Genomic DNA, 26,922 nt, shown 5'->3' on the forward strand with positions numbered 1-26,922 from the left:
CCCCCCCCCCCGTTGCCACGGCAACCGCGAAGGACGCCGGCCGCACCTACCAAGCGCGGGGCCGGCGGGGGGAGAACGGTCCCGCCCCCCCGCGGGGACTGTGGTAGCGCCCGGGAGCAGCCACTTTCCCCTGAAAAATGGAATTGTTTCCATTGAGATATGGAATCATTTCCATTGAAAAACGGAAAACGCAGGGGATTTTATCTCATTCGATATTCAAACCCCATTTTTCACCAGTTTTTTGTACTTCCAGTGAGAAATAATAGGCTCGAATGTGATTTATTTAATGAGATTCATGAGATTTACAGTGTCCAGTTCTGGGCTTCTCGGTGCAGGGAGGTGCTGGAGGGGATCCAGTGGAAGCCAAAGGGATGATGAGGGGTCTGGAGCATCTGTCTTATGAGGAGAGACTGTCTGGGGAAGACAAGACTGAAAGAGGGTCTCATCAACCCATACCAATATATCCAAGGGGTGCCAGAGAATGGTCCCAGACTCTTTAGTGGTGCCAGTGACAGGATGAGGAGCAACGGCCATAAAATAAAACACAAGTTACACCTCAACACGAGGAAGAACTTTTTTCCATGAGGGTGGCAGAGCCCTGGAGCAGCTGCCCAGGGAGGCTTTGGATTCTCCCTGTCTGGAGCCATCTGGACACATCTGGATGTGTCCCTGTGTCACCTGCTCCAGGTGAGCCTGCCTGGGCACGGGGGTTGGACTGGGTGATCTCCAGAGCTCCCTTCCCACCCCAGCTGTTCTGTGAGTCTGCAAATGATAAAAATCATTGTGCTCCACATTTCCTTTATTTTAGGGATCTGCTTTTACCCTTCTGGAACAGGAAAGGTTCCCTGGGATGGTGTGGCAGAGCTCTGTGGCTGTCAGGTCCTGGGGAACTCGCAGCTCTGCTGCTGACCTCATTCCAGGATTTGGGCAGTCCCACGTGGAACATCCTCTGCACATCTGAAGACTTCACAGAATCATAAAATCATTCACTAATTTGGGTTGGACTTCTGGTTTTTATAAGCCTTTGGACATCAGGCAGCTTCCCAGCTGGGTTAAATCCAGCTGGAAGTCCAGGTTTGGGGTCACAGGAAGGAAATAAAAGCCACAGTTGGTTTGTAGGATTCCCTGCTCAGTCCCGTGATCACAGAGGAGGCGACCAAAGCAACACATAAATATCTTCATTTGGGCCTGGATGTCTTCACAGGACCCTGATTGCCGTGGGGTTGGTGAGCTGTTTCTGGCAGTGGTTGTAAAATCCCCTGAGGGTTACAGGTGAACCAGTCCAGGTTTCCAGGAGCACCAGTCCCATCTGCCTGTCCTGCTGGGTAACCAAACCAGCCCCAGGTGGCTTTGGGCTGGAGGGCAGCTCTTTGTCCTTCTGCTCCTTGAAATCAAGATCCCTGAAAACTTGAACACAAATATCAGGAAACTGCAGTTTCCTGCACGTTTTCCATTGTTAGATATCTGTCTCTCTTCCACACCTGAACATTTTCTCACTTATTGCCATGTTTTTGTCGCCTGGATTCTTCTCTGTGGTCTCCAGATTCTTCTCTGTGGTTTCCAGATTCTTCTCTGGGGTTTCCACATATCCTTCTGTTACATATTGCGTGTTGGATTTGGGACTGACAGCTAAAACAAAGCAATTATTTATTATTTATTATTTATTATTTATTATTTATTGTTATAATTTATTATTTATTATTTATGGTTGCCACCTGCTCTGGCCATGGTCAGCAGCACTTAATTAAAACAAGGATTAATTTATGTTGATTAAAGCTTTTTACCTTGCCCGTTCTTCTCATGGCCCGGACTGTCTTCGTTAGATCTGGATTTATAACTCTCAAGTGTCTGCTCTGAAACATCATTTTCTGTAGAAAAACCAAATTTAATTATGAGAACGAGATTTTTTCCCCTCATGATTCTTTCTCACCCTCTGCTTTGAGCATAAAAATCCTGAGAGAATGGTTATAAAGTGGGGGTTCTACCAGCCTGACCACCTCAGAGATGGGCTTGGGACAACAATTCCAAGGTCAGGCTTGGACAGGGCCATCCCTCACCTCTCTTCCACACTCCGTGGGCTTTCTTCAGCTTCACCATGAAAAGCAGGACAATGATGAGCAGCACGAAAATCAGGGCAGCCACCAGGACTGGCAGCAGGAGATTCTTCTCCTTCTTTAGGATGCCTTTGGATTTGGGATTTTGCTCTGTAACAGAGGTTTGTGTTGTTAAACGTCCTGGTGATTAAGACAAGAATGATATCACCTGGATGAACATGGTGAGACAGCAGAATTCACCTTTTTGGACTTCATTTTAGGATGTGAGGTCAAGTTTTTTATGGCATGAACAAGAAAAACTGATTGAACTCAGCAGCCTTGTGCTCTGGCACAGGAAACAGTAAAATTTAGCTTTTATTTTTTAGATGATACAAATGGTTGTGTCTCTGTGGTCTCCCCCAGGATCAGAGGATTAACCTGTCACAAGATTTGGAGGGGGTTTGTGGCCAGAGAGACCCAGGAAGCTCATGGCAGGTTTGGAAGCTCATGAAAGTGTTTGTACCGAGGGTGAGGGTGGAAATCGCAGTCACGTTTTCACATGGTGCTGGCACCTCTGTCCTGGGAGGTTCCTCTTCTGTGGCATTTCCACTGGCTGCTGTTTCAGTCCCTGGAGGAAGGGAATGGAGAACAATATTTCTCTGGAGGGATGTTCAAGAAGTGCTCATTTCCCCAGCAGCTTCAGGCCGCCAGGTGCTGCCCCTGACTCCAGGTCTGTGCTCACTTCCCTGACTCTGTGTTTAACTCTATTCTGAAGCTCACCCAAGCTTTATGAAGAGCAAATCCTCAGTCTTGAACACATTGTTAGAGAAACAATTAAAACCAAGCTGAGCTTGGTCATTTGGGGCTTTCCCTGGGCATCGGTTTGTTCCTCTTGCCTGAAAAACCAGCCACGAGCAGAAATCCTTCTGCTTAAAGCAAATATTTTGGTATTCATGTCCTTGACTACTCCTTTACTAACAAGCCCTGTCCCTTGCCACCACCCCCTGTGTCTGATGAGGTAAATTCTTACCACTGAAACCCCCAGAACTCGATGAACCTCCCAATTCTTCTGCTGTTGTCGTTTCTTCAGGCCCTGTGCAGACAAAGAGGTGAGCTCAGGTTTCTTATGGACACAGACAATACATCCTTCTGTGTAATTATATACATAACATATATAGAGTATAATTAGCTTGTGATTTGCAAAGCTGAGATGCTGGGGTGTGCTGTGTGTACCAAACCTTTGCATTAATAAGAGATTTTCCTTTCCTTTTTGCACGTGGTAAAAGCCACAGAATTCCAGGCTGGTTTGGGTTGGAAGGGACCTTAAAACCCCTCTGGTTCCATCCTCTCTGGAAAGATTCAGGCTCCCTTTCCATGCATGTTCATCAACACACGTGTCAGGATTTATCAGCCGAGGGTTTATCAGGATGGATTCATTCTGTGCTGTTTGTAACCACTGAAATATCACTTTCAAACCAATATAAACAAAGAGTTTGTGCATTTCTAAAGCAGCAGTTGATTTGTCACTGCAGGGCCTGTCGTGCTAAGCAGGTGCAAAACTCTTGGTGGGGTTTTGGCCAATTTATTTGGACTGTGGAGCTTTTAATTGTGCTGGAAAAAAACTCCCGAGTTCAGGAAGTACAGCCTGGTGCAAGCAGGGATGAAGAATTGTTGCACAGTGCCATCTAGTGCAGCCTACCCAGAGCATCCCAGCTTGGCTCCCACCCTGCTGCTGATCCTGATCCTCATCCTGATCCTCATCCTGTCCTTCTTCCTCCAAGGAGGGAGATTTTGGCTTCTTGCACGGCTGGGAAGCTGAAGGAACAAGCGGGAAGTGCTGTGCTCTGTGTCCCACACTTTTCTGGGGCGAGGGATGTAACTCCGTGCCTGGCAGCTTGTCTGTGTTTGTCATTTTGGGTTTGATAAATTCGGGTAGCTGAGACCAAACTCACCATTCGATGTGACATCTGTGGGGGTTTGCTGGGCTGGTGGTGCTGAGCTGGGAACTGCTGGATCCTCTGGGGCTGCAGAAGGGCTGGGAACTGCTGGAACTTCTGGGGATGCAGAAGGGCTGGGAACTGCTGGAACTTCTGGGGATGCAGAAGGGCTGGGAACTGCTGGAACTTCTGGGGATGCAGAAGGGCTGGGAACTGCTGGAACTTCTGGGGATGCAGAAGGACTGGGAACTGCTGGAACTTCTGGGGATGCAGAAGGACTGGGAACTGCTGGAACTTCTGGGGATGCAGAAGGGCTGGGAACTGCTGGATCCTCTGGGGATGCAGAAGGGCTGGGAACTGCTGGATCCTCTGGGGAACTGGAAGCTCCTGGGTTCTCTGAAGGGCTGGGAACTTCTGCGTCCTCTGAAAGTCTGGTTGGTTGTTTGGATCCTAAAGAACCCCCCACAAACATGACAAAAAATCAGAAGAGGCTTTGCCACTGAGCAGATCCTTGAAAAATGACCCCGCCCCGCTCCGTGCTCTGGGTTGTTTGGGTTCTCTGTCTGATCAGGGGTCACATTTACAGTCCCATCCTCCCACCCTCAGCTTTCCTGTCCTTGGAATGTATTCGATGCTCTGAAATGAGCAGTACAATGAAACACTTTGCTCTGGGGAGCTTGGGGCAGGTGCTGCTGCTCAGATCTGCCACCGAGGAACAACTCCAAACTCATTTTGCCCCAGGTTCCTCATTTAAAAGCAGATCCCACACACGGGGCAGCAGACTCTGGGCTTCTGTGTGTATCTGCCTAATTTTTACCACCTCAGGGCAGTAAAATGGGACAGGCAGAGCTGGAGGAGCTGCAGTACCCGTGCTGGGCAGGTCCTGGAAGTGGAGAGATGCTATCAGCCTCTCTCCCCTCAGTGCAGGGTGCTGGATGATGCAGCTGGCTGTCACTTTGGGGCTGTAGCTGAGGACTCTCAGGGTGCTGCTTGTGCTCCATTTCTTCCCATCAGCTCCCAGCTGGTGCCTGGTGTCACCTGCACACCCGTTGGGAGAAACAATGTGAGGACTTTCTAGTCCAGAGCAAGAAATAAAAGCATTTATGTAACCCTGAAATCCTGTTCTCCATCCTTGCTGCAGTGCAGGTTTGACTCTTCCCCTTTTCCAGCTGGGGGAAGTTGAACACGAGGATTCCCTGCCTTGCCACAAGGAGTTAGGGAGAGTCTGGTGTGATTCCCAGTCCTCCAGGTAATACTGATGATATGGGAAAATAAAATTGTATTTCATGTGACCAGAGATGTGTTTGAACAGCTCTGGTGGAGAGGGAGGTGTTTTGGATTTACCTGAAGTGCACAAATATTTCTGTTTATAATGCAGAGGTTCTGATGCTTCCCCTTGCTCTGTTACCCTTTAAATGAAAGAAACCCCTGATTTCCAAATGAACCTTTACAGATCAGCATTTCTCAGCCCTCTTTTCCACCCCCAGCAGGGCCCTGAAACAGCTCCAAAAGGATTTCAGAGTGGTTTTGCTGGGAAGGAAATCATCTTTGTCAGCACCAGCTCAGTAATTACAGCTGGTTTGCCCCTGCTGAGCCCTGGTGGAACTGAGGTGTTGCCAGTAATTAAGATTTATTAGCTGTTTTCTGATTAGTGTAAATATTTGCAGCAAGTGATTAAAGCTGGGAATGGAAGGGAGAGGAAGGAGAGTTACTCCAGGCCTTCCAAAAATGGAGAAAAACACATGCAGAAAGTTTGAGAAATAGTGCATTAGGACAATTATTTTTTATCTTTCAAACAATTAAATCTGTGTCGGCCACCTCTTCATGCAAACATTGCTGCTCTGAAAGCCAGCCCCAGATAAACCAACCCAGCAGACACAGCTCAGGCCCTGTGGGGCTTTCCTGCGGGGTGTGAGGCGACAGCTCAGGTATTTTCTCAGCTCCAAAGGCAAGGAGGAGATAAAGGTAAGGAGAGGTTTTTGTTAAAATGTTGGAGAAATGCGTTGCTGGCCTGAAGGAGGTGTTCAGTGTCTGAACTGTGCGTTGTGATGTTGCAAATAATTCACTTTATCAGGGTGCTTTCAGGCTTGGGGAATGCCCTGGATTTAGAAAAACGCCGTGAGAAACAGATATAAAAAATCAGGGGGGACACACTGAGGTTTTTACAACTTCCCAGCTGGTATTCCCCAGGCCCTCACCCTCACACACAGCCCAGCCCTTCCCAAGCACAGGCAGGAGCTCAGGACCTGCTTTTCCAACACCTGTGCACTGCTCTAGAGCACCTTTTCTGCACTAATACCCGTGTGTCTGCCAACCTGATTTCTTTTTATTACTAACTCTAATTTCTATCTATATTCAGGCCAGAAAACACAACTCTCTGTTGTTTTCTAGAGCTCTTATTTAAAAATAAACCATCTTGGGGCAGGGGAAGTTACAGGTTCAGCTTTAAATATGTTGCTTGGTGATGCAAAACACAAGTAAGAGCTTGTTGATGTGTGAAAGAAAGGACATTTGCATCTGGGAGTGTTTTTCTCACATTTTGATACAGACGTGCACTGGAGCTGATAAGGCAGTGATTTTTAGAATAATGCTATTTATAGCACTATTAGAATGGCAGTTTTTGGTGTATCAGGTTAAAGGAGAAGAAAGGCAGCTGGGGCTTTGAAAATTGTGGTTACAGGATTTGGGGTTTATTTTATCTCACTGAAATTTCGTGCTGAGGTTCCAGGATTTTGGGTTCATTTCATCCCAGTGGAATTCAGCGCTGAGGTTCCAGGGGTTTGGGGTTCATTTTATCCCACTGGAATTTCATGCTGAGATTCCAGGGGTTTGGGGTTCATTTTATCCCACTGGAATTAATGCTGTTCCCCAGACCTGCACCAAGTTGTAGGGACGAGGGGCAGACCCAGCTGAGGTTTCACCCCCCCCCGTATTTTTAAACACCCCAAAACTGATAAAAACAAATTTTAGTGCTCAATCCCTGGGCCTTGAACTCTTACCTGGGAGCTCTATCCCATTGTCCAACAGCCAGGAAATCTGGGGCTGGGGTTTGCATCCCCAGGTGTAGCAAGACAGTTTGACACCTCCTCCTGCATCCTGGGACACTTCCAGTACTGGATGGGAAGGAGCAGCTGCAGCAGGAAGGTTTAGGATCAGTTTAGGGCATTTTCTGCTCATTTTTATGAGCGTTATTGGAGGGGACTGAGCTAAGAGGAGGATGATGTGTTAAGCACCATAAATTTGCATGGGAAAATGCAGGTGTGGATTTGAGGAGCTGGCTCTGTCTGTCCTGCTCCTCTGGAAAACAAATGCAGCAGGTGGGGGAACTTACCCAAAATCTCAACATTCTGGCTCTTCCTTTTGAAGTGCCTGCTGTAGTAGAAGCATCTGTAAACGCCTTCATCCTGCACTGTCACGTTGGACAGCTGGATGGATAATTCATCCCTGGAATAACGGAGCAGTTTGTACCTCTGGTCTCTTAAAACTGCGAGGAAAAGAAAAGCCAGCATGCCATGGGTGTGGGTACAGGAGAGGGAATCAAAGCATGAGGAGAGGTTTTATTTTAGAGCATTTAAAAATTTTTAGTTTTTACTGAAAACATCTCCTAGGACATGTCTGCTCTCCTTTCTCCCTCTTGAATTTCTAGTCTTTATTTCTTTCCTCCTGCTGGATGATTTACAGGAGCCCTCAGGGTCAGCCCAACAAGTCCATGAACTTTTCCCACAACTGCAGCACAGAAAATGCAACTTTCTGCCCTTAAATTGAACTGAAACTGGGGGTTTGTACAACCATCAGGGAGAAAGAGACCTCAAAAACCCAGACCTCAAAAACTCTTTTTATTTTCATTTTTTTTTTGGCTGGGGTTTTGTGAAATACAGAGCTGGAAGGAAATCACAGCAATTTATGGATTAAATATGAAAGGATTTTGAGACCACCATGATGTAAGGCTCATAACTGCCTTGTCATATTTGTAGGCAAGACTGGAGGGAACTGATTCCCAAAGTGGTTCATTGGAGAAGCAACGTGACAGAGGCTCCCAGTGGTGACTCAGATGAAGAATGAAAACCTCCATGTGCAGGGTCAGGTTTGGTTTCTCCCTAAACACAGTTGTTTTTCTTTTGTATTGCGAAAGAGTATCCAGAGAGCCTGAACTTCTCCAGGATCCAAATGATTTGGGAACTCCAGTCCTTGTGGGTGTTGCTCCTATGGATCCCCAGTTCCTTCCCTACCCCTAATAAATTGCCTCCCTCTATGGCGTAAAATACTGGGAACATAAATATGTGTGAAAAAAGAGACATAACTGATGGAGAGGTGATTTCCTCCAAGGTCTTGTTAGTAAATAATCAGATTATTTGGCTGCAACAGGGGAGAGGAACTCCTCCCACAGCCTGCTGTGGATTTTGGGAGCTTGGATGTCCCAGCAGCACAGGGTGGGTTGCAGTAGCCCCATTTCCCACATGGGTTAGCCCCATTCCCCACAGGGGCTCAGCACTGCGTCGTTTTGGATCCCATCTGAACCGAATTCCCGTGCATTGCACCGGGAGTGCTGAATTTGGGATCCTGGATTGCACAGGCCCCGTTACACACAGGGCTGAGCTATTTCACGTTGCTAATGAGCACTCAGCCCATTTATTCTTGTAACTAAGTAGGAAAAGAGCTCCTCATGACATTTTCTGTTTAGAAATATTGGCAATATTTATGGGAAACACCATAAATTGGGCTGGTTTGGTGTGGGTGGCAAGAGCTGCTGGCTGTGATTCCTGCAGCAGCCTCAGAGGACCCTCAGCTCCTGAGCAGTTTCCATGGGAGCTGGGTACCCAATTTGGTACTTTATTATTATTATCATTAAAATCTAAAGGATTTCACAAGGAATATTGATTAGATGCAAAGGGGGAAGGCCAAGGCACTCCTCATCCTGCAGAGCTGTCGAATTTGGACCAAGAGGAGGAGACAGGACAGAGACATGAGGTGGAGGGAAGAGGAGGGGAATGCAGAAATTGCAACTTTGGCTGTGCCAGCACATCTTAAAATCACTGCTTTTTCCCCAAAATCTCCTCCTGATGCACTGCATCGAATTCCCTGAGTGGAAGAGTGCCCAGGGCTGTGAGGAACATCCCCTCTCGTCTCCCTTAAAGCCACAAGTGCCTTCTGTGCTGATCTCTGGGTGCTGCTGCGAACTCCAGCTCTTTCCTGGGAGCTCTGCTGCCAGACCCCTCCTGGGAGTTTCCATTTCAGCAGGAAATGATTTACCAGGACTTCTCTTGTGCTGGGAAGGGGCTGGAGCTCAAACCACCCCCTGAGGGAAGGAGTCACCCTGGCCAGGGTGGCAGCGGGGACAGCCCAGTGCCCCCAGCCCCAGTGGAAAGTGGCACCACGCTGGGGTTTCACACTTACCCTGCTGAGCGTTGAGGAAAATGGTGAAACCGTGAGGGTTTAACCACTGCAGGGTAGAGTTGCTGTCGCTGAGGGTGCTGAAGGTGCAATGTAGGTTTAGGTTTTCTCCCTCCTTCAGAGACACAGTGTCACTGGCAGCCCCTGGAAACCCCCCTGCCATTCACCGGGGGAAAAACAAGTGGGAAATTGTGACATGGAGCAAAGCACCGATGCTTGGCACAGAGTAATGTGCCGATTTTCCTTTTTTTCAAGGGTTTTTCTCTAGTTGTACATTGCCAGGATGGTTGTAGGGATATAAGCAAATCACTGTCATTGGACAGGTCTGTGTGGCAAAGGTTTGGGATTGTCACCTGCCAGCATGACCAGTTTTAGTTATTAAACCAGTTTTAGTTATTAGCCAATGAAATATTTCATTATTAGCCAGTAAAGAACTGATAGCAGACCCGTTTCATGCACTCCCTCCCTGTATTTAAACACAAACATTCAATTTTCAATTATTCCATTATTATAACTAAATAATATTTAAGGTCCCTTCCAACCCAAACCATTCTCTGATTTTATGTCCAATTCTGGAGCTGTTGACCCTGACTTGCTCAGTGTGTGACTGAGCAGTGAATGCTTTTCCAGCACCTCTAAAAATGAGGCTTTTTTAATTCAGAAACCATAATGCTACAGCTGCTTGGGAACTTCTTTTGAAAAAAACCAAACCTGGCCCAGCACAGGTTACTAAAATGAAATTTCATTCTCTCTTCTCCCAGTTCATTTCACAGGCAGGCAGTAAAATGTGTTTTTTCTCTCCAGACATTCTGAGACAGATAAAACACTTTGTGAAAACATTTGATGCCCTGGCATGAATTGCCTTCTCCAGACAAAATCCATGCCCTGGAGAATACTAAAAGTGGTGCCCGGGTTGGAGTTCAGTAAATGGACAGCAGGAGAGTTTTGTTTTTCACCCCTGTTCTGTGTGTTTTCATTTGATTTTCCAGGTAGCTGTCAGCTGCCAGTTCCCACTGCAGGTTGGGGAAATGAATCTTTCTGGGCTTCGGGGAAGATTTTCACATTCTTAAAATTTTAAATCCCTCAGAAATGAAGTTTTTTTCGGGCATTTTGCTGATTTTTTTTACTGCTCGAATCAGACTTAGCTCCCTGTAGGACTGCAGCTCCTCATGGGGATTGTGGCTGTGCCTGTCCTTGAGAGGACCTGTGGCAGGAGGTGAGAGTTGTTTGAGAGTTGTTTGAGAGTTGTCTGTGGTTTTCCACAGGCCCCTCGGGTATTTCTGTCCCCGTGATGGTTTCCTGTCACCAACACCAGCGTGGGGTCTGGCAAATCACACCTTTGGAGGTGAGAGCGGCGGGGCTGAGCAAGAAGAGGTGGGGGTGTTGCTTGCTTTTCCAAACCAGCACAGAAATGTAATTTCCGTGGGAGACCACTGGAAAATGGGCTTCATTCAGAGCATGACTCACAGGGCAGTTCTTCCTGCACGGGGGCTCTGCTCTGCAGCCACTGTGGCCCACGCCAGGATGGTCACTGAGCATGGGAGATGTCCCCCTGCCAGCTCCAGGGATGGGGGCTCTTGCACCATGCGGATCCCACCTGGAAAAGCCACTCTGGCATCAAGTACAGTGATAGATTCACTTTCTCAGCAGGGAAGGGCAACAATTTCGTGCTGGAAATTGCAGGTTGCACTGAGCAGAGTGGTTCTACTCTGGTTGCTATTAATGGAGCCCCCAGGAAGTGACAGAGCTCCTTGCACTGAACCTTGCACTCAGAGCATCGGTGCAGAGTTATCTGTGAGGCTGTAGCCCACAGAGCCACCCTGTTTAATGAGTTATTTTTGTCCTGGCTGCTGACCTGTGAATGGAGCTGAATTAATTCTGGCAGAGGCAGCAGCTACAAATTCATCCTGCAGGAGTCTGTGGCAAAACTGGGGGAGAGGGGTTGTTCTGAGAATTAGCAAATTGTCAGCAAGAACCCTGCAGTGGTTTCTGCTCCTGAGTCTGCCAAGGAGGGAGAGGGAATATTGCTCCAGCACCAGGATCGTGCACTCATTTCTCCTGCAAAGGTCAGGAGTGAAGCCTGCAGGGATCCTGAGTGTGGATTGCTTCTTTGCTCCTTCCCTCCTTGGATCCTTCCCTCTTTGACACAGTCAAATATGAATCTCTCACACTCCCCTGTGCATGAGAGGCAGAGGAGGTCGAAATAAGCTGCCTCCTCTAGCAGGAGTGAGGAGATTGAGCATCTAAAGTGCTTTTCTTTTCCAAAGTACTTTGCAAGTGCTCCCTAAATTACTCTGACTTCTATCAGCCTCTTTTTATGCAATGCATGAACAAAAGCACACTAAGCAGTGACACTCTGTCCAAATTTAAGGCAGAATCTTTTGATACCCCAATACTTTGCCACCTCAAGCGTGCCACCAGCTGCTGGAGGTGACTCGATCTCACTGATCCTGGGTTTAGGAGTCAGTGAGCTTTAGGAACGGGGTGCCAATATTTCCCTGTCACCCAGAGACCGACAGCACAGCCTTGTGCCCGGTGTGCTGGAGCTCCGGGAGCAGAGTTCTCCGAGCTGGGCTGGAAAGGGGAGCTGGGATGAGACAACCCCCATGGCTTACCTTGCCGCAGGAGCAGAGCCACGCTGAGCAGCACCCCGGGGACGCTCATGCTGTGCTGAGCTCGGGCTGGGCTTCCTCTCTCTGCGGGGCTGCTGCTGCCGCAGGTCCCTTTTCAGCACGGGGGGAGCACATTTACCGTGACTTCATCAGCACCGGGGTCTTGCCCCCTTCCCTCTCTCTCCTCTGTCCACACCTCGTGTTTGTTTCCTCCGTGTTGGCGACTGCTGAGAAACCAGAGACCTCACGGGTCCCTCAGACGGAACTGGTGGGCGACAGGACTGGTGGGCGGATTTTGTCTTGCACCCCTCCAGCTCTGCCTGCCTCAGCTCAGGGAGAGATGCACGGAGAGGGGAAAGGTAAAACATTCGAGAAATACGGGTTTGGGGTCACCCTGCTGCAGTGATGCCACAGGATTTAATCCCCCGTGGAGGTTTAATTGCCCGGAGGCACCCGGGAAGGGAGCACTCATATGGTGGATGTTGGCAAGGTTGCTTGAAAACCCATTTAAAATCCCTGGATTTAAACAACATCGCTCTTGTGCCACTCTGCTGCTGTCCCGGGAGGTTTTTGCCTGGCTCTGCCTGCGGGGATGCTGGAGAAAGCAGCAATGGGCGAAAGGGAATTTCTGCGAGCGGTTTGTGGCTCTGCAGGGAGGGCAGAGCTTGCTGAGGCGCTTGGGGACATCAGCAGCTCCCAGGGGGCACAGTTTGGGTTCCCCGTGTCCCCTTTGCAGGTCTGGTTATTCCAGTTTAGGGCCCCCCCGGGGTGTGATAACCACGGACATCACATTTATCCAAGTCTATTTTATGGTTTGTGATTTCCAGAAAAGAAGTTTTGGCAGATCCTCTTCTGGCCCTCCATTGCAGCTGCCCGAAGTTCGGTGTGGACAACTCTTACCATCAAAATGAACTGAGTTTAATGAGATAATTACGGTTTAAAACCCGTTTGCATTTGCAGGATGTGGGCTGGAGCAAAACGGACAAAATGGTTAATTATAAATCCATTGTGTGTTTGTGATTCATTCGGACCTGTTTCCATGAAACTTTCAGGTGCAGGGAAGGGCATCACTCAGTGGGCATTTGGTTGATAAAAGCTATGGTTTTATGCTCATCATCATTAATCAATTTTACTGGAAAACAGAGCTGTGGCTCACAAATTTAAAGCAGTTAGGTTGAAAGATAAAACTCTTGCTGGATTAAAAAAATCCAGATTAAGAAAAATGTGTTGGAAAAGTAGGTTTGGTTGGAAAGTTGTGCCTTCAGTTCCACACAACCAAACCTGAGACTGGAGTAACTCTGGGGAAAAACTGAATCCAGAGGGAAAACTCCATCCCTGAGCATGGAAAACCAGAGCCGAGAGAATTTTGTGCCATCTGCTGCCACGTGAATGAATTTCAGCCTCAGAAAAGGAAAAATTCTACCACGCTCCAGAGGAAATCTGAAATAGGAAGGGTGCTTGGCATCTTTATTAAATCACCTATGAGATACTTCTGTCTGACTTCCAAGAATTCCATTTAATGTGAGAAGCAAATTAAAATGCAGTGGTTGTTTTAACAGTTGTTAGCACTTGAAACTGAGATTAAAAACAACCACCCACCCTCCCTGCCTGCCCCACCCCCAAAATAAAAAAATACAGATGTCACAGGTAATCACAGCTATTTTTGGCAATACAATTATTGGGGTGTTTTTAACAGCAAACATTTTTTTTCCTCAAATAAATACAATCTGCTCACACTAAAAAAAACCCCCAACATAATAAACAGAATGATACAACAGGTTGAAAATGAAACAAACAAACAAAAAGGAGCCGTTGATAAGATCAGGTCTGAAGAGATGTGACAGAGAGAAAGTTTGGAAAATACATTTTAATGGGAAATAACGAAGGAAGTGGCTATTTTCTGTTGTGGGTCATGAGGATTCCCTAGGGAATGCATTTGAGGAAGTGGGGAGCAGCAAGAAGCGATTTAGAGCCTTTGCAGCCACTCGCAGCCACTGTTAATTGCATTTATTTTGTTCCTTGATCGCCATCCCAAGCTCGTCTGCTCCCCCGGCCCTTCCATTTGTGACTGAAAAATCATTCCTTCTGTGCCGCTTTTTAAAGAGACGAACCCAAACCACAAACCAAAGCCATCATTTGGGGATAAAAATGATCACTTTCGTTAAATTCACTGGAATTTAATAGCAGAAGGAGCTGCTCTCCGCCAGCTTCTGTCTGAAACTGTTCAGTTGGAGTGAAACGGGAAATAGCAATTTTTTTCTGAAGTTATTATGGTCTGGATCCTCATTTTGCATAAACAAGCAAAGCTCTGTTGATTTGGGTACAACGACAATTTAATTCTTGTCTTTTTCTAAGCCATAAATTGCAAATGATGAAAATGAAACATTAATTCTTGGCAGGTTTGCAGCTTTATTTCTTAATTGTGGAGAAAGGGAAAAATCTGGGAAATGCTGTTTGCCTCCTGGAGTAAAACCTGGGATGTGATGCAGCTCACAGTGAAGGAAAACACTCTGGAGGGATCAGGTTTAATGTTCTGGGACAAAACACTGGAGTGATGTTAAATCCACATTAATGAGCAGCAACGGAGTGAAAGTGAAGCAGCAATTCCTTTGTACTCTTGACTTCTCAATTAGACATTTAAAAGGAATACCTTTTTTCTCCTTTTTTCCCCCCAAAAAGCTTTTTCAACATGAGACTGCTTAACACAAAACCCCCAAGAAAACTCAAAATGCTGAAGAAAATAAGATTTTTCTCCCTGTGATTCTTGACACCTAATTGGAGACAAGACTACAGTTGTCAAAATATTTCCCAAACATCCAAAAATATATATATATATTTTAAAGAAGAGTATTTTAACATCTACCTCCTCAACCAGAACACTTTTTTCTCTATTACTATATGCAAAGAGCAGCTACCACCACTCAAATTGTGCATTCAGGTTTTGCTCCTTCTCTGTTTCACGCTTCTAAAAAAACTCCTTTTAATGTCACAACTCCAGCAGGATCTGAGCAGCCTCCACTCTTTCTACAGGCAATAAATATTAGAATATAACAACATTTATTGCCCCAATTTACACCTCACTGGCATGAAACAGAAAATCTGGAGAATTCATATGCCTCAGCAACCAATTTTTTTTTTTCTTTTTTGGTGTGATTGTCAAATATTTCATTTCAAACTTTTGGCATGGAGGAAAACAAGCCAGAAAATGCTCTTCAGAATGTCCGTACACAGCCAAAAATAGTTTAAATTACAACAAAGAATTAACCTGACAGCAATAAAACCACACAGGAGCAGGGTTTTTTTCCTGCCCTGTCCTAAACTTCCTTCCTGACTTTTCAGTTCCATCCCTGCTATAATAATGCCTAAGGTGTGTTACACAGTCCTCAAGGTATAAATAACAGAATATTCCTATGGATTGTGGGAATATCCGGGATACTGCCCAGGATGGGCTCTCTGCTGACTGTAAATATAGACAGGATGTGCTGTACCCTCCCTGGCGAGCTCAAACTTGAGCTCAACCCCTTGGGACTGGTTTGATCCCAATGGTTTTGCCTCGTTTGGGAAGAGGGAATTGCAGTTTGTCACTACTCAGTTGTTGTGGCAGCTTGGGGGAGGTGACACCAGCCCTGTGCAAGCGGAAAATCCACTCAAACACCACCCAAAATTTGACTTTTTAATGAATAATAAACATCAAATCTGGCCAGTGTTGACTCCTGTGCCTCTCACCCATTTCAAACGAGGGCATGCAGCACTTTGAGCAGAGGCAGAGCTGGGCAAGGACGGCAGAGAGTCTCTCCTGCCACATCTGAGCGGGCCTTGGATGCTGTTTTTTATTATTTCGTGTTTTTAATTCATTGCCCAGAGCAGCTGAGGCTGCCCCATCCCTGGAAGTGTCCAAGGGCAACCTGGTCTGGGAAAAGTGTCCCTGTCCATGGGACTGGACAAGCTTTAAGGTCTTTTCCAACCCAAACCAGTCTGGGATGATCCCATTTCTGTGAATACTCAGACTTGTGGCCCAAACGAAGAAAGGAGAGAGCCTAAATCTCTTTCATCCCATTTAAACACATCTTTAAGTACCTGCTGACAGCAAGTCTGCCCTGCTGAAGTGTCTGCAGCAACTTTTTGACCCAAGACTGGTAATTTTAGATAATTCTAATCCTAAAAATCCCTGCTCTGATGGCACTTTACGTTATAAATACCCACTGTGGTGTATTTTGTGGTGCAGCTGGTTTGAGCATCCTGCAGGCTCTGGCACCAAGAAGATCCCCCTTGTGATCCCAAACATTTTGGTTAGAGATGGAAACCCTCCTCTTCCACTTTTCCCCCGATCCCAACCCTTCCCCCAGTGGATAAATAGCATCTTAATAAGCCAAATGTTGTTCCTAAATTTAAGAGTGCTGGGTTTTTTTAGCTGCTTTGTCTTTATGACAGATGGCACTTGGGAATTAAGGGTAAGGAAGCAAAGCACTCTGCAGAGGCTGAATTCCAACAGTTTTTCATTCCATCATTCCTGGAGCAACCTGCTGGCTGCAGAATCCCACAAAGGGACACAAAGCCACCTCTGGGTTAATGGCCAGCACAAAAATCCCGGTATGAAAGGGGAAAACCCCTTTTCCAAAGCCTTCTGAAGGGAATTCAAGTGGCACAAACCTTTTAGGCTGTCTCTGGGCACAAGGGTGGATGTCAATAATCAAAGGAATAAAAACCCAAATCTGAACTTCCTAAATCTCTCAGGTTTGGTTGGAAAAGGCTTCTTTAATCTCCACTTCAAAGAAATTCCTCCCAGCTTTTGTTGTGCTGACTTTTGATGCTCCAACTTCACCTGGACCTGATGTGAAATCCAGAATTTTCCTCTGATGCAGATCAACACCAACCAAAGCACAACATCCAACAACATTCTGAGCACTCCCAACTCTGTCTGCTCAGGCAGAGCAGAGGAATAACCTGGTGCTGCCTGCAGAGGCAATGCTGGACTCTCATTTCCAGCGTTGGGGACACACTTTATTTTCATGGAAAGTGCTGAGGCTTTGGGGGCTGTGAGCAGAGCAAGCACGTGGTGCTGAACAAGCCTGCAGATGCTTTGCAAAAATAGCAGTGAGAAAACAGCCCCAGCATCCTGCCTGACCCAGGGCTCACTGTTCCTACCGTGGTGCAGTGAAAGTGTCACCAGAGCTCCCTTCAAGGTGGGGAAACCAACCTCGAGCTGACTCTGTGCTGTGCAAGAGCCTCAGGCTGGATTTTCATTTTTTTTCCCCCCTCAGATCAGCCCCTTTAGCTGAGAATGAGACTTTTTTTTATGGCTGTGGCTGTGTGAGATATGCTTGGAGTGACCCACTGGACAGATGATGAGGATTTTTCCCACTGTCAATAAAACACAAGGAAGAAGAGACATTCTCCAGCGCTTGGAAAGGCCATGGGTTGTCCTTGCTGGGCTTTCCCCTACTCCTGGAGCAGGGTTTCTCTCCAGTTAAAGCCTCCAGTTGGTCCATGTGTGAGAGGCAGGATGGGAGGGTCTGTGAGCTGCCAAACACCAGTGTCTCCCAGTTCTTCGCAGGAGCAAAACCCCAGGTAAGGAATCTGTGAGGAGAGAGATGGAATCAAGGCAGTGAGCAGGGACTGAGCTGGGCAATCCCAAGGGATGTAGCCCTGCTGTGCTACTCAAGGGTTTCACCCTTTTTTCTCTCTTTCCCTCTCCCAAAGTCCATTTTCAGGAAGTGACTGACTGACTGTGCACCACTGCTTGTGCAGAACACTGGGAAGAGGAGATTACACCCTTGGAATGCACTCTGAAAATGTAGTTTTAAATGGAATGTAGCTTTAAACTGAGCATAGTTTCAAATGGAATGTAGTTTCAAATGGAATGTAGTTTTTTAAATGGAATGTAGTTTAAAAAATGTAGTTTTAAATGGAATCTGGTTTTAAGTAGGGGCCACATCAAACTAAATGTGGTCCCAAACTAGCACAGCTTTGGAGGGAAATGTGGATGTTCCTGCAGCTCAGGTGTCCCCACATGAGCCCTGAATATGCGAGAGAGCCTCTAAAAGGCTGGCAGAGAGCAGGAAAGGAGAGAAAATATAAAAACCCATTATAACTTCCAGCTTTTGGATGGTTAACATCTCTTTAAATGAGAAGGGGAAGTGCTCTAGGGCTGAAGTGCCCTGCTCGCTGTGCTGAGGGGCTTTGGGGCACTCTGCACAGCTCCTGGTACCCACAAAGCACCAAACAATCGCTGCAAACCCATTCCAGGTGGGCACCTCACCCCAGAGAGCACCAAAAAATCCCTGCAAACCCATCCCAGGTGGGCACCTGACCCCAGAGAGCACAAAACAATCCCTGCAAACCCAGCCCAGGTGGGCACCTGACCCCAGAGAGCACCAAACAATCCCTGCAAACCCATCCCAGGTGGGCACCTGACCCCAGAGAGCACAAAACAATCCCTGCAAACCCAGCCCAGGTGGGCACCTGACCCCAGAGAGCACCAAACAATCCCTGCAAACCCATCCCAGGTGGGCACCTGACCCCAGAGAGCACAAAACAATCCCTGCAAACCCAGCCCAGGTGGGCACCTGACCCCAGAGAGCACCAAACAATCCCTGCAAACCCATCCCAGGTGGGCACTTGACCCCACACTCTGTCCCAGCCTCTCAAACCCTTCTCCTTCACCCTCCTGACAGGAGTAAAACTCACAACAAAGCCTGGTTCAGCAGATTGCAAATTGTTTTTCCTCTCTGCAAAGCCAGGGCTTTGCTCCTTGCTGGCAATTACCTTTCGGACCATCTGTACAAAATCCTTGGAGTTCTGAGGCGACAGCCCTTGGAGCTGGCAGGTACAGGCCTCCAGGGAGGATGCATGAGCCACTATCAGGATGTTATTTCCTGAAATAAAAGGAGAAACACAGGTTGAGGAGGGAGGCAAAGCCAGATTTAGGGGCTGGTGCTCAAGATCAAGCAGACATTTAAAGCACTTTATCATATAACAGCACATCATTAATGGGGAAAATGTGATTTGTTAACAGGTTTAGAGCGTTTCTTGGCTTTCAGGGTAATGGTTAAGCTGCTCCTACTTAGTTTAAAAATGCTTCCTGGAGATACCAAGAATTCCAGCAAGGTTTCAGCAGTGTTGGGAAGCAGATGCTTTCTGCCTGTGCAGAAATTAATTCCTATGACAACAAACACTTTAATTTCACTGGCTGGCTTTCCACAGTGGCAGCTTTATGTTGCCATTTCCATCCTCCTTTACAACCAATGCCCCACTGGGCTACTGAAGTCTGTGGGCAAAGCCTTAAAACCAAAGCTCAGAATGCAGAGGCAGGTCAGTGAAATGAAATCAGTGAAAACACCAGAATTTAGCAATTCCGAGAATGTTGTGAATGAAAGATAACAGCTGGGGATTTAAAAAAAATTTCAGTATTGTGTTTGGAGAAATGTTCTAAGGTCTCTTTGGAGGAGGAGCTCAGACAGGGGAGGGAAAATGCCCCATTTAATTCTGGGAACACATAGCAGAGGGCAAATAACTCATTTATGCCCTTGGGAAACAGCTGCCATTGGTAGGGATCCCTAAAAAAATTCTGCTATTTAACTTTATGGCCTTTTCTTGTAAGCTGAGTGTATCTAAACTCAGTTCTGATGAACACAGGGGTTCCCAGTGCTTCTGGGAGAGAGGATGAGAGATTCAGGTGTGGGAATTCATCCCCTAAACAGGGAAAAACTGGTCAGGAATATTAGAATCCACATCCCAGCCTGATTGGCTTGGTTTTCACCCCCTCTGCAGCACTCACCTTTGCCTTTACATTCACTGATGATTTCCTTTGTTACCTGGTAGCTTCTGCTTATGTAGGTATCATAAGACTCAGAAACCACCAACTTGCTGACAGGAATATGAGGTCTGTGAGCAGAAAAACGCATCCAGTGAATGGTAAAAATAAAGAATTCTAAGTGCAAGGTCTGTGAGCAGAAAAACACGTCCAGGTTGTTTTTCTTTTTCTTTACCTTTTCCTTCTTTTTTCAAAGTTTTAATGTTTCAATTGCTTATTCCACCTGAGGGTTCTTAAACACAGGGGTGCAACAGGACAAGGGAAAGACCAGGATTTCAGGTGATACCTAAAAGCAGATAAGGCCTGACACAAAATATCTGTCACCAAGGCCAAGGAGGTGGCACTCCTGTGTGTGTTAACTGAGCCCAAACTCTCGAGTTTTAGGAAAAGCATTAAAAATGCTTTGGGGGTTCCTTGGAAACACAAAAGATCCCAGGACAAGGAGTGCTGGAAAGAAAACCTCCATCATCAGGAATATGGCTGGAATTGCCAGGGATGAGGGAAATTTGGTTTATAATAGGCCTTTTTCAGGTCATGTTCAGCACAGCAGCCTCAAGCCTCCTCCAAGTTTATTTTGGGAGCCTCAGCAGCTCTTCCAGTCAGTGCCTAAACATCAAAACTCAGCAGAGTTTGGTGCTAAATCTTCAAATAGGCAACAGCAGACCCTCTCAGCCCCCTTTTGTGCTACCTGTAGGTTGTATCAACGCTTAGAGTAGCTGCAGCTAAATCCACAGGGGGTATCCAGGCTGGCAGAGTGCTCCCAGACACCCACTTGGTCCACTCAAACAAGCCTGGCTCTATCCGGATTTTCAGGTTGTTCTCCTGTTGCATACCTGGAAAAGAGGGAGAGGAGACCAGATATCAGTGGGAGTAGCTGGGGAGGAAGAAAGCAGCTTTAGTGCTTCAGTTTGACTGTTAATTTATTTATTTTCTATGGAAAATGAAGTACTGAGTGCATGTCTTTAATATATGCCAGGGAATGTCAGCCTCTGGCTGGCAGCTGGTGCAGTTAGAAAAGGATTCCTTATGGATTGTGCTAATATAAAATATATTCCTATGGAAATTATAGTTACCATCCACTTAGGCCGATGCTTTTTATCAGTTGGTCAGTGTTTCATGCAGAAAGTGAGGAGAATTCAGCCTCTCCCTCGTGGGTTCTTACCTTTCAGGATATTGTGAGCTGTCTGGACACACCGCAGGGATGGGGAGCTGTAGATGTAGTCTACAATGGTATTTGTTTCTAGCAAGGCTTCACCTGCAAGAAAGTTTTGATCTTTGTGAATAAATGCAAGTAAATGGCATTGCAAGGAGCTGCTTCTCATAGGTCTGGCCAAAAAAACACCCAGAAAAATTGTAAAGGTCTTGGATTTGATTTAATTTCATTTCATTTGTAAGCTGTAAATCAAATGATTCAACACAACTCAAAGCTAGCTTAATTCAACTGGCTGGATTCTCAGCTAGCATAAATCACCATTTCATTACACAGGTGGGAGATCACTGCAAACGAGATGAGAATCAACTCCACTGTCAGGGTTTTGAATATTCCTGCAGTGCCTCGGGGAACCAAAGGAGAGCAGGGATCTGCTCAGGCTTGTAGTGAGCAGCAGCCACATTTTTGTTCTGTTGGAAGAGCAGGACAAAGGAGGGGGAGCAAGGAGGGGACATTAACCCTGACAGTGGCTGTCACCATGGCAGGCTGACCTAGAAATCTCTTGGGAGAAGTGGGGTCATTTAGAAGGAGAGGGACATCTACCAGCCCTCTGTCACAGGGAAGCTGCTCACGGGCTTTGGTCATCACAGGAATTATGGCAGAAGCACCATCGAGGTCACACGGTGCCACCACAGCTGCAGCCGTGTCCTTGGACCCCTTCAATGCCACCAGCAAAGCATGTCCTTGGAACCTTTTAATGCCACACAAAGCCAGTCCTCAGACCCCTTTATTGGCACCAGCAAAGTTTGTCCTTGAACCCCTGAATGCTACCAGCAAAGTGTCCTCAGACCCCCTGAATGCCACACAAAGTGTGTCCACAGACCCCTCTAATGCCACCAGCAGTGTCCTTGGACCCCTGAATGCCCCACAAAGTGTGTCCTTGGACCCCTTTAATGCCCCACAAAGCGTGTCCTTAGACCCCTTTAATGCCCCACAAAGTGTGGTGTGACACTCCCAGCCGTCCTTCCGTCATGTGCAGATTGCAAACCCCGCTGCCATGTGGCCAGGAGTCTGAGCATCCTCCTCGTGCTGCTGCTGCTGCTGCTGCTGCTGCACAGTGATTTATTTGTGTTCAAAAAAGCCAGGATAATTTTAGCTGCCCTAGTTTGGATGTGACCAGCGAGGAGTGCTCGGAAGGATTTGAGCTGGAGAAAATGCTCAGTGCTGGAGCTCGTGTCTTTAAGGGGCTGGGCTCCCCTCATCATCACAGCTCTCAAGATGTGCTCTTTGAATGGCAAAGGATTTTCTGTCTGTACACAAACCAACAGGCTCAGCAGTCAGGGACAAGGATGGGGAGGGTGGGAGAACACTGGAAAAGATTTGGGCTGTGTTTATGACAATATAAAGCCAGGCAGATTGATAAACGTGTATTGGTGAGGCAAACTGGAGATGAAAAAAACGCATTTTGCATGAGGTGCCAGTCACACTGCTGCAGCTCTCCCCAGCATGGATAACAACAAAATCTTCCCAATGCACCCATCCTGCTGATGGCTCTGATTTCAGCCCATGTCCTACACGTCCTGCTTTGCCTTTTCCTCAGCTGCAGCAGCTGAAGGAAATGAGCTGAAGGAGATTTCCTTTGAAAGAGGGAAATTGCTGGGGAAGGTGAGGGGACTGCAAAGCTCCTTGAAACGTTTAAATCCCATTAGCTCAGGGCATCCAATCAATTTTTTCCTGCCTTGCACTTTACCTTTCTCTGATGGGGGGTGTGGGAGGAAGATTGTGAAGCTTCCTTGGGCAAGCTCTTTGTGGAATCATGGAATAATTTGGGTTGGAAAAAACCCCCATGGGCAGGGACACCTTCCACTATCCCAGGTTGCTCCAAACCCCATCCAGCCTGGTCTTGGACACTTCCAGGGATGGGCAACCTGTGCCAGGACCTCCCCACCCTCACAGGGAAGAATTCCTTCCCAAAATCCCACCCAAATCCCACCTCCTTCAGCTCAAAGCTTTGCCTGCTGAGCAGCACTTACCCACAAGCCTGGCCTGGGTGCAGCCCAGCACGGTGATGGGAGCATCTTTCTCGTAATCCCTGAAACCACCACTCCTCTGAGGTAAGTTGTGAGGCATATTCAGGTTACTGCGCATGTACCTTCCTGCAGGGACAGGTGCCAAGCTGGAATTATTCCCTCAGACAGAGGCAGAAACATCACACCTGATTTTCCCCTCTCCCACCACCTCGGCTGTGCTTTGCAGCTCCTGCCCAGGCCTGGCTCGTGAGCACTTTTTCCCATGTAAATCCATCAGGAATCTCACAGAATTAAATCAAACACCTTTCACCAGCTCAAAGTCAGCACAGAATGTTGTTAAGGTTTTAAAATTTTTCTTTAGAATCGATTCTCCCCAAGGCAAAGTCACTTCTCTCCCACAACAAATACACTTTTACAGGAGGCTGGAAATGTCAGAGCTCTTCAGGCACAGTTTAGAAAGAAGGGAGTTGTGAAATCATCCTTCAAGAAATTGGTGGTTTTGAACAGAAAAAAGACTTCTAGGACAAATTTCTGATCAGCTTTAAGGCCAACAGAGCCTGAAGTTATAATTTTTTCACTATAGTCTGAAACCCAAGCATAACACTGGGTTGAAAACACCAATTTGTGCCCCCAAAACCACTCTGAGCAGTGTTATTTTCATTCAGGACTGAGAGCCAGCAGTGCAAAATATTTTCTTGATGGTAGCAAATGTTTTCACTGAACACTGGCTACCAACATCATGCCTGCTTTGCTCTTTGGTGATGTAATTGTAGAGTGTACCGCAATATTTTCCCAAATATTGGCAAATGGAGTATTTCCTCCCTGGATTACTTTCTGCTGCTGACTGCCAGCACAAAAAGCATCATTTTATGCAAACAACCACAGCTTCCACCAGGCAGTGGCCACTCCTAGGAAACCCCCCGGGCTCACCTTTGGCATCGAAGCACTGGGACAGCCAGTACTTCCCAAAAACCACATCCATCCTCTCCCCGTGCCTGCAGACGAACAGGCAGCGCTTCTGAGGGCCCGGCTGGCTGCTGATTCTCAGCGGCTGCAAGGGAAACAAAAGCAGCTCTGACCTTCAGCAGAGACATCTGAGCGACCCACAGGAGCCAGCACCAGGCCCCTGCTGCTTTGCCCTTGTGCAAACACCACAGGGAAGGCTGCAGGATTTATGATTTTTATGGATTTATGGAGCTCTTTGGGTATTTATCATCCTGGTAAGTTTATGCTGCTGTAAAGCTGCTGAAGGGGGCAGAGGATGGGGCCCTAAAGGAGGGGGAATGATGCCTTAGGTTTTAACTTTTATATTTTTCAAATCTCGTGCTGCTCAGTGTGTGACTCTGGAGTTTCTTGTGGCCTGTTCATTTCTGCTCTCTCAGGCCAGGCAGACATAACAAAGCCTCTCCGGGCCTGCTCTCCAAGGACACCCAGACCGTCCTAGGCCAAAAATATAAACCAAAAGCCTCTGAGAGGGGGGCAAGCTGAAGGGAAATTACATCATTAACTGAAGCTTTAATTGGAGAATTAACCCTGGTATGCCAATGAACCAAACCTATAAGAGTGTGAAGAACTCGTGACCTGGGGTCCACCTCAGGGTCCATTTTGAGAACAGCCTCTGGCTCCCCAGGGGTACCTTTGAAGGCCTTTCAAATAAATTCCTACCTTTATTCCCTTACTCCTGTCTAGTCTCTGTTTTTAGGTGGCCTCTCAAGGCATCACTGCCACCCCATCCTCTGCTGAAGAGGCAGTTTGGGGACAGGGCTGATTGTGCCATTCAAAAACTTTGTAACTCGTGCTGCAGGCAGTGAAAAGAGCCCTGGGGATAAATTTTGGGGGAAAATCCATTCACTGGGAGCTTGTCCCTAATGATTTACGGCTGTGGGGTCCCTACCTGCACGTTCTGGCAGATGATGGTCAGTGGCCCTGCATCCCCTGGCCCTTGGTCTTCCTGCTGCCTTCTCTCCAGAGCTCCATCAGCGAAGGCTTGAAGGGATGGAGAAGATGTGGTGTTCAGAATGGAGTAGGACCTGCCAAAAATAGACAAATACTGGCTTTGGGAATGCTTTGTGTGCTCAGGCTGCTCTCAGGATGTTTCTGTAGCCTCCAGGAGCCGGTGGTAATTACTGTTGCGATGTTATTTCGTTATTATTTGGGTTTTAGTGCTGCCCAGAGAGCAGCTTGCCAGGTGATGCTCACACATGAGGAGGCAAATTCCATCTCCACAGGCTGTTTCCTTAGAAACAGGTTACAGAACAGTTCCCAAACTTTGGTCTGGGAAGCTCTCTCTGCCCTGGAATATTCTCATGGAAAATGCCAGGACCTTCCTGACGACCACAGGATGCTCACTAACATCACCTGGGCACCAGTTCATGTCACTCACCATGGGCGTGTGGTCCAAAGTTTGGGAATTAAAGGCTACAGGGAGTTTTCACTCACCTTTGTAGCACAAGCTGTGTCTTCAGCAGGAAGCTGGGGCCTCTCCCTGGGCATTTTTCAGGGTTCCTGTGCCCAGAACAGCTTCTACCCCCTGGCAGGGACCTGGCACACTCAGCCCTGTTGTTCCTGCATTATTCAGTGCTGCCTGTTCCCTTCCCCACCTCCTTGGGAATTTATTCCCCTCAGTGCTTCCTGTTAAGTGCAGCCAAAGGGATATTACAGACCCCATTCCCCCTCGAGGGCCTTGCCTAATGATGAATAAAGCTCTCACTCCCAGATCCTCAAGGACTTTGACCAAAACCCTGGGGACTAAACTGTGACAGGCAATTCCAGAAGCTGCAGCAACCCTCTGCTGACTCAGTTACCTCTGCTTAGTCATTAAAAAAAAAAGAACATTATCAGGTAATGGATGTGGTCATTTACTTTGACAGAAATAGTTGCCAGAGCTGGCCACTTTTCAGGGCCTTAAACATGTCAGGAGTTGCTTCCTGATAGCACGCAGTTAGGAGAAAATCTCAGAGGGGTTTCACAGCTGTTAAAATAACCTCGAGTGCCTCTGCCAGAGGGACAAAAATAGGTCACCTGCATGATTTATATGATTTAAAGGAGAAAAAAACCCACCATGCTGCTGGTCCTGATCTGTTATCTGGTGGAATTAGGGTGCAAGGGTGACACTGAGGTGCTGGATTATTCCTGAGTTCCCAACAAGGGCTGGCCCTGCCTCAAGGAATTGCCCCCCTCATTGCCCAAATGCAGGTGGTGCATTGGAGTCAGCACAGATCCCTCCTCACTGACCCCAAAACTTGAGTATCTCAATGTGAACAGAATCTCAATTCTTACTTAGGACCCATCTCTAGTTCAGTACAAAGTGAATTTCTTCCAGCTGTCAGCCCCTCCTCCCATTTCAGCCCTTTCCTGCCTTGCCCATACGACAATTTTTTAAGGACACTGGTCTGGAAAATAACAAGAAATTTTTTTGTTACCCCACTTCCCTTTGCCCCCAGGAGCTGTCACTCAATTTCTGAGTCTTTCTTTCTTTCTAAGCCTTTTAATAAAGGCCACGAGTGCTTCACCATCTATTTATAGATGGCTGGACTTGCTGGAATGATGCTGAGGCAAAGGCAAACTCTCTCAGAGTGCCTGGAGAAGAGCCACCAGCCTGTCTCCAGGGCTGCCTCCTTCCTGCTGCTGGAAAACAGAAACTGCCAGGCTGTTCCAGCTTAGTCATCTCCTAAGGACAGGTCATTGTTTGGAAGCTTTTCCCCAAGGCTCGTGGTTCCTCTGCTCAGCAAACAGGGACTGAAGGCAGACAACAACCTCTCCTGTCTTCTGGGTGGCGCCTTGTCTTCCCTGCTCTGCCAGGGATGAATGAGGGGTGAATGAGAGATCTCTCTCTGTGCCTGATGGGAGTTCTGGGCTGGGGAGGACTCAGGGCTGAGCTGGTTTCCAGAAGGGAGGAGGTGGTGGTGCCACATCTGGACATCAGAGCCGTGACTGCCCCGTGCCTGCTCTGTGTC

The 26,922-nt window shown here is 47.3% G+C and overlaps 2 protein-coding genes across 4 annotated transcripts in view; both read right to left on the reverse strand.

The window, feature by feature from the left end:
* Window positions 1-260: 260 nt before the first annotated feature.
* On the reverse strand, window positions 261-12,214 carry CRTAM (cytotoxic and regulatory T cell molecule). 2 transcript variants are annotated; one of them, XM_032133978.1, is made up of 12 exons: window positions 11,977-12,214; window positions 9,365-9,517; window positions 7,302-7,454; window positions 6,970-7,101; window positions 4,838-5,008; window positions 4,338-4,420; window positions 3,986-4,301; window positions 3,064-3,126; window positions 2,557-2,661; window positions 2,058-2,204; window positions 1,785-1,868; window positions 261-1,629 (listed from the first exon to the last, which is right to left on the reverse strand). In XM_032133978.1, exons 1-12 carry the CDS (start codon window positions 12,023-12,025, stop codon window positions 1,457-1,459), a joined length of 1,629 nt encoding a protein of 542 aa, XP_031989869.1. In that variant the 5' UTR covers window positions 12,026-12,214; the 3' UTR covers window positions 261-1,456. The 2 variants fall into 2 exon arrangements, with proteins under 2 accessions (XP_031989869.1, XP_031989868.1); XM_032133977.1 differs by having other exon boundaries at window positions 3,986-4,420; window positions 11,977-12,213.
* A 4,185-nt stretch (window positions 12,215-16,399) lies between these two features.
* Window positions 16,400-26,922, reverse strand: part of UBASH3B (ubiquitin associated and SH3 domain containing B) — a 58,899-nt gene continuing 48,376 nt past the window's right edge. For both annotated transcript variants that reach the window (XM_032133722.1, XM_032133724.1), the window contains exons 7-14: window positions 24,861-24,996; window positions 23,897-24,017; window positions 22,970-23,092; window positions 20,949-21,041; window positions 20,475-20,619; window positions 19,751-19,857; window positions 18,739-18,848; window positions 16,400-17,550 (exon numbers count right to left, since the gene is read on the reverse strand). In XM_032133722.1, coding sequence (XP_031989613.1) covers window positions 17,413-17,550; window positions 18,739-18,848; window positions 19,751-19,857; window positions 20,475-20,619; window positions 20,949-21,041; window positions 22,970-23,092; window positions 23,897-24,017; window positions 24,861-24,996 — 973 coding nt within the window. In that variant the 3' untranslated portion in view covers window positions 16,400-17,412. The remainder of the gene's footprint in view (window positions 17,551-18,738; window positions 18,849-19,750; window positions 19,858-20,474; window positions 20,620-20,948; window positions 21,042-22,969; window positions 23,093-23,896; window positions 24,018-24,860; window positions 24,997-26,922) is intronic.

The sequence above is a fragment of the Corvus moneduloides genome, chromosome 25, assembly GCF_009650955.1.
Source record: "Corvus moneduloides isolate bCorMon1 chromosome 25, bCorMon1.pri, whole genome shotgun sequence".
In the NCBI taxonomy this organism is placed as follows: Eukaryota; Metazoa; Chordata; class Aves; order Passeriformes; family Corvidae; genus Corvus; species Corvus moneduloides.

Coding starts and splice junctions, on each gene's coding strand:
- CRTAM (XM_032133977.1), bottom strand. CDS start 12,025: ATGAGCGTCCCCGGGGTGCTGCTCAGCGTGGCTCTGCTCCTGCGGCAA. Junction 9,518..11,976: donor GGCTCTGCTCCTGCGGCAAG/GTAAGCCATGGG, acceptor GGTGAATGGCAG/GGGGGTTTCCAGGGGCTGCC. Junction 2,662..3,063: donor GAGTTCTGGGGGTTTCAGTG/GTAAGAATTTAC, acceptor CCCTTCCTCCAG/GGACTGAAACAGCAGCCAGT.